The following is a 6,880-nucleotide window of genomic DNA, read 5'->3' on the forward strand; positions in this document are numbered from 1 at the left end:
TGGATGAGGGAGGTCTTCAGCACTTTTAAAGCAGTTATCCGCAATGCCATGGTGGCAGATCACAGGCAAGGCTGCATCTTGAATATACCCAAGCTTCCACTTCCTCACAGCTCCACAGCATCAGGGAGAAGGCGTGGTACTGCTGTGTGTCCCAGGGTGGCCTTGAACTCAACAGTGTCCCGTCTCAGCTTTTCAAGTGTCGAGATGACAGAGGTGTACCATTGTGACCAACAAGTGCCCCCTTTGTTTAAAAAAAAAGATCTATTTATGTTGTATGTGCATGAGAGGCGCATACACTTGAACTGCAAATGACAGGTTTGGTGGCAAAGTGCCTTCACCTGCCGAACCATCTTTCTTCAGCCAGTAATACCTTCCCTGACTGTCTGTTGCAACTTCCTGCGCTTGCATGATTTAGCAGTTAATGCACAGCGATTGTGACCAAGACACTGTATTTTTTTTTAATTTATTTCTTACTATGTGGTGGTGTTGCACACCTTTAATTCCAGCACTTGGGAAGCAGAGGCAGGCAGATCTCTAAGTTCCTGGATGGCCAGGGCTACACAGAGAAACCCTGTCTTCAAACACACGCAAAAATACTTTACTGAGTTTCTTTATACGTAGGAGTACACTGTATGCATGCCTATTGCTCAGGGTTACCAGAAGAGGGTGTCAGCTTCTCTGAACGTGGATTTATGGATGGTGCTGAGATTAGAACTCATATCCTCTACAAGAGCAACAAATGCTTTTAATCACTAAGCCATCTATCTTCCCGGCTCCAGAGAAACCATGTTTTTCATAGTGGTTCATTTAAACTCATTAACATTTCAGCTGAAGTAGCCTTGTGTGTTAGAAATATACTGGATGCAATATTGAGGAAGACTTAAACTTCAGACTGGGAGTAGAAAACAAGACAGAAAGGTTAGAATTTATGGTTCACAGAGGCTTTGATAAGGAACCGGACAGTCCCAGCATCTAGCTCCACCAAGGAGAGAGGTATACCTAGCGACCAGCGTCAAAGTGGCTGCTCACACATGGCAAACATCCATGCTACGTGTGAGACAAGATACCCACAGATGCTTCTGTGTGCAACATGGAGTCATTTGCTCCAGGCGATGTGGGAGTCCACCCTGTATGCACACACTGCATGGACTCCCAGGTACACAAAAACAGGGGATATGTGCTCCAACATATCACATACCTGCTAGGTGCTGAACAAGAGTTTCTAACCCATCAGGTCTTGCAAAAAGGCCCACATGTACTGATGCATCTCCTGAGGATGGCTCTGTGGAATCCAGTGCCCACTGCCTGGTAAAATGTGGCTTTCAAGCCGGCCTGGCACAAAATGACTTTCAATGGCTTCCACCAACCCCTGCTGCAAGGTGAAGTCTTTTTCCCCCCACAGTAGCAGTGTAGGTGTCGACAGCTCCTTGGGCTCCAAAGGGAAGTTCCTGTGGCAGAGACAGACAAGTAGACAGAAGAATGACTACGCTCATTTCCTTTCCAGACACTCTCCTGACTTTCTCTCCTTGGGGCAGCCTTACCTGAACAAGTTCCGGTAGTAGTTGATGGGCCCAGTGAGGCCTCCAGGTTGTGAGAAGGGATAAAGGAAAGCTTCAAGTTCACAAGGGCTCAGTCGCGGGATGCCTTTCTTGTAGTGAGTGAATGTGGATTTTAGAATCTGGGTGTACACAAGAAGGGCTGGTTTCAGTGCCTAGGTTGCTCAGCCCCGTTCTGCTAGCCCCTAACTTTAACCCCCACTGCACCTGGAAGTCAGACAGAGACAACAGCTTCTCTGGCAGCCAAGGAAGCTGGAACAGGAACATGTAGTTTGACAGGAATAACTGGCCGATGTGGCGGGTTGAGTATTCTGGGAAGAGGATAAAGGATGTGAGGTCTGGGTTTCAGGTGGTCGTACATCTCACACTCGGCTGGGGCACATGGTCCTCGAAGAGCACTACTGCCGTCCTGCCTGTGAAACTCATGACCCCACTCAGCTGCTGCCCTGACACATTGTCTTCACGGCTTCGGACAGGGCAAAGCTAGGAAGATGAGATGGCTCAGTGTTTAAAAGTGCTTGCTGTGGATGCAGAGACCTTATGTTTGCTTTCCCGCACCTCTGTTGGGTCTAAACTGCCTGCAGTTACTCTAGGCCATGGGTTCTAATGCTCTCTTCTGGCTTCCAGGATACGCACGGGTACAGATACGTACATATAAACATAACAAAAGAAAACTCTTCTTTAATCCCAGCACCTGGGAGGCAGAGGCAGGCAGATCTCTGAGCTTAAGGCCAGCCTGGTCTACAGAGTGAGTTCCAGGATAGTTAGAGATGCACAGAGAAAAACCTCTCAAAAAAAAAAAAAAAAAAGAATGTGAGTACCTCCCTCTGAAGTTCCTGGGTGCCCTCAGAAGGCACCAGCAGGCTTCTCCTGGTTAGTCCTGGTTATATCCCCCCCTGCGTCAGGTAATAAACATTTATTGAACACCTACTGTGTACCAGGCTCCTATAGAAAAGGGTAGAAGGAAATGGATTTTGAACACAGTGAAGCTTGCAGTGCTATTCAGGTAAGGTATGGGGTGTAGTTCAATGATAGAACATGTGATTAGCAATCTTGAGGTTCTAGATTCCATTATTCCCAGCTCTCATACCAACTAACGAAGGCCAAGTGACAAGAGACATCAGGTAGCCAGAAAGAGCGCCTGCTTCTACTGTGGTCTGGTTTATTAGGTTTTCGTATCTTTGGTGTCAATGCTGAGGGCAGAGGCACATGCCTTTGATCCCAACATCAGAAAGCAGATGTTTACCTATAATCTGAGGCCAGCCTGGCAGATATAACAAGCTCCAGGCCAGCTAGGATACATGATGAGACTTGTCTCAATTAGTAAACACGTAAATAAGTGGAAGAAAGAAGAAAAAGAAAGAAAAGACATCATTTCCTTTGCTTCAGTTTCCCTCAACTAGAACATGAAGCTTACACTTTTATCAATCCAAAAGCCCTGGATAGAGACTTGCATGCAAGTTTATTATAGGCAACTCGCAAGCACTACCTTCATCAAAAAATCTAAGTGCCTGGGCTGGAGAGATGGCTCAGCGGTTAAGAGCACTGACTGCCCTTCCAGAGGTCCTGAGTTCAATTTTCAGCAACCACATGGTGGCTGTCAACCATCTGTAATGGATGGGATCAGATGTTCTCTTCTGGTATGTCTGAGACAGCAACAGTGTGTTCATATAAATAAAATAAATCTAAAAAATAAAATTTAAGTGCCCAAAAATCTGAATGGTTTTATTTATTTAATTATTTATTTGTTTGTTTGTTTGTTGGAGACAGGGCCTCACTGTATTGCCCTGGCTAACTTGGAACTCACCATGCATACCAGACTGGCCTTGAACTCACAGAGATCTATCTCTGCTTTCCAAGTGCTGGGATCAAAAGTATATGCCAGCTGACCTCTGATGGTTCAATCAATGTATACTCATGTGTATGAGTGTGTGTGTGTGAGTGTGTGAGTGTGTGTATGTGTGTGAGTGTGCATGAGTGCGTGATTTTTTTTCAGACAGGAAACAATATAGACCAGGCTGATCTCTAACTCATGACTCTCTTTCCTCAGCTTCCCAAGTATTGATTTATTTTATTTTTCAGATTTAATTCATATTTTTGTTTGGTTTGGTGTATTGAAGAAGGGTCTCACTATGTAGACCATGTTAGCCTTAGACTCATGAACATCCACCTGCCTCTGCCTCTCAAGTACTGGGATTAAAGGTGTGTGCCATGATACTTAGCTTCTTTTTAGACTTGTTTTTAATTAATGTTCATTATTGTCTACATGTATGTATTCATACTACGTGTGTGCCTGGTAGTCACAGAGGTCAGTTTAGGACACTTAGAGTTTTTGGAACTGGAGTTACAGGTGACTGAGCTACTATCTGGCACTGGGAGTCAAACTTGGGCTCTTTGAATATCAAATGCTCTTCCCTGCTGAGCCATCCCTCCAGCCCCTGCCCCTTAGTGCGGATGTTAGTAGCTGTATGCTAGTATACAGCTCCCCAAACGTTCCTTCACACACAGAATCACTACGATCAGTGTATGAATTTCTTTCAGTCTTTTCCAACCTAGGTGTAGAAAGTATATAGGAAGCATAAATTAATGTCATGCTTAGAGTTAGGCTCTAGCAACAAGAGATCTGATTATGTGTGTAGACACTCTAAAATAAAAGAAAACACAAAACCAGAAACATTCCTGACCCAGGTCTTTCCCTGCTTCTCTCTTTTTCAATTCTGGTGATCACAAGGCTCTCCAGTATATTAAACAAATGTGCAGCCACTTAGCTATACCCTATCCCCAGCCTGAGGCATTTTGTTACACTCACCTCCAACCTGAAAGTGCTCAAAACAGTTTACACTATTCATAAGTGTGCTATTATTTATCTGGGTTCCTGACACGGTGACAGGTCACAGATGAATACCCAGGCATTTAGGTATATCCCAACACACCTTGGAACACTGACATGGGAGGTCCACTGACCACAATCATCCGATCCACTAGGGATGGGAAGTAGATGGAGAAATCCCAGGCAAGCGCGGCTCCCCAGTCGTGGCTCACGAGAATGCACTTGGAGTACCCTGGTGGTGGGAGGTGACAGACACAATGATGTAAGATGAATATAGTCGGGATGAGGTAGACGCATAGGAGTGGGTCCCAGAAGGAGCAAAACTAAGGAGACGAGGATATTGGGCACTGACTCATACCAAGGCCTAGGATGATATCCTTGATGTCAGTCAACAGCAAGTCGATGGTGTAACAATCCACATCCTTTGGCGCATCAGAGGGACTATAACCACGCATATCTACTGCCACTACATGGAAACGGCTCTGGAACTCCCGCAGCTGGTAGCGCCAGCTGAACCTGTCCGGTAAGGGAGTTGGGAGTTTAGTCAGCTTCTGCAGGATGCACCTTCTAAACCCAGCAGATACCTTGGGCTGCCCCACCTTTCTGCTCTGGACTTAGGGAAATAGTGGAATCCCAGGATTACTCAATCCTATCGGTCCCCATTTCCTAAGTACCTCATAGAACTCTACCTTTCCGAGTCCAGTGAGCACCAGGATCCAGGAATCCAAACTTACCAGTTCTCTGGGAAACCATGAAGAAATAGCATGAGGGGCCCGTTGCCACATCCAGCAGATACATAGTGCAGACGCAGGCCGGAACTCTGCAGAAAGACCCAATCTAAGTAAGAGCTGAAGGCTAAAGAAATAAGGGAACTTCTTCCCTGGGCTTGAGCCCCCAAGGATGATTCAGATTCGACTTTTCCACCTTTTTTCTTCAGTCCGCATCCACCCCATCTACCTCCAAGGAATACTCACCCTGAGAGTTAGAAAGCAATGCTCGCCCAGTGTGGGGTCTCTCAGACACTCTGGGGCGGACAACCTCTGGCGGCCACTGCAGCCCCGGCGAGGGTGGCACAAAACATTGGTGAGCGCGACGCAACCATAGACAAACGCGGCCACCAAGGCAGCCAAGTACACCAGGCTCATCACAAATGCTCGCAGTAGCTTCAGCGAGAGGCGTGAGGGTGCGAGCAGCGCCGTCACCACAAACTCCGGCATATCCGGAACAACCGCAGAGCCGTGGTCGGAAGACTGAGCCGGGGGAGCTGGCGCCCGCGGCCCACCACCTTTGTTTTGGAATTCCACCGTGTTCCCTGAGTCCGCAGATGCGCCACTCGGGCAGAGACTGCCACCACGCATGACTCACTCTAAGGTGTCAGCTAAACTACCTGCGCAGAATGAGACACTTAAGGATGAGGGGGTGGAGCCTGCGAGGACCAGGTTTCTGCGGTTGGGGAGGAACTTCGGGGTGGGGGAGGGAGGGACAGTGGGCGGAGCCCTAGAACATCTTGGTTGGAGTATAAGACAGAGACAGGGAATTAAAATTATTCCTGTAGCAGGTGATGGTGTTCAGGACCTAGAAACGGCTGGGCAGGTAAGAGCACTTGGCCACCTAATTTTGATGCCAGGAAACCACACAGTGGGAGGAGAGGACTGACTCTCACAAGTAGTCTTCTGTTCACACAAATAGTGCAGCACATGCACCTCTCGATGCCTTAATCTCAGCACTCAGAGGCAGAGGCAAACCGATCCCTGAGTTCAAGGCCAGTTGGTTTATATATAAAATTCTAGACTAGCCAGAGCTGTAAACAAAAAATAAAAAAGGAACTGGCAAAGCTCTAAGGAAGGAGTTGAATCCAGGAGAAACGACGTGAGATGGGTGGAGCTTTGATCGAAGGGGCGTGGTATATCCAAGATGGGTGGCCCCAGAGGGTATGAGAGAGGAAGGAGAATTGGGTTGAGTCTGTATTTGGATGAGAAAGACTGAGGCTAGGCTCGTCGGCTTGCGTAGAACTAGAGTTTGTTCTGGAGCTGGAAAGAGGCAGGAAACTAATGTAAGAGTGTAACAAACCCAAAAGTGGAAGACCAGGTAGCGTCATATATACGGGAACTGTAGGTAGGTGTGGGCAGGAGTCTTACCTTGTGCCTTCCAAGCTAAAAGGCTCGACCTAGAAGGCCCCGCCCTGAACGAGACCCACTGCAGCTTTTGCCCAGTCCTGGTCCCAACCCTGCTTTGTCCTCTCCTCTCGTTGGCTTAGGGGGTGCATCGGCCCAACCCTACGAAACTGTGATTGGACAGCAGCGGGCACTGGTTCCTAAAGACAGGTGGGGCTTAAGTGCTTGAAGGCCAGGCTCAGTAGGTGACAGCCAACCTAGGGCAGACCCTGCCTCCTAGAGAGCAGGCTGGACTTGAAACCTGGAGCTGGCCTGGTTGAAAGAGGAAACAGGGTGGTGCCCAGTATGTCTCAGTAAGAAACTAGCTTCTTTTGCAACCT

General features: G+C 47.6%; 1 protein-coding gene across 2 annotated transcripts; it reads right to left on the reverse strand.

Moving 5' to 3' along the window:
- Nucleotides 1–1,129: 1,129 nt before the first annotated feature.
- Nucleotides 1,130–5,744, reverse strand: EPHX3 (epoxide hydrolase 3; the record flags this gene model as incomplete). 2 transcript variants are annotated; one of them, XM_080935856.1, is made up of 7 exons in its annotated part: nucleotides 1,130–1,448; nucleotides 1,542–1,678; nucleotides 1,764–1,867; nucleotides 4,490–4,618; nucleotides 4,745–4,902; nucleotides 5,121–5,206; nucleotides 5,361–5,744. In XM_080935856.1, 7 exons carry the CDS (start codon nucleotides 5,742–5,744, stop codon nucleotides 1,223–1,225), a joined length of 1,224 nt encoding a protein of 407 aa, XP_080791982.1. In that variant the 3' UTR covers nucleotides 1,130–1,222. The 2 variants fall into 2 exon arrangements, with proteins under 2 accessions (XP_080791982.1, XP_080791981.1); XM_080935855.1 differs by having other exon boundaries at nucleotides 5,121–5,223; nucleotides 5,357–5,744.
- Between the last annotated feature and the right edge of the window lie 1,136 nt (nucleotides 5,745–6,880).

This window comes from Micromys minutus, assembly GCF_963924665.1.
Source record: "Micromys minutus genome assembly, chromosome: 22".
Classification (NCBI taxonomy): domain Eukaryota; kingdom Metazoa; phylum Chordata; class Mammalia; order Rodentia; family Muridae; genus Micromys; species Micromys minutus.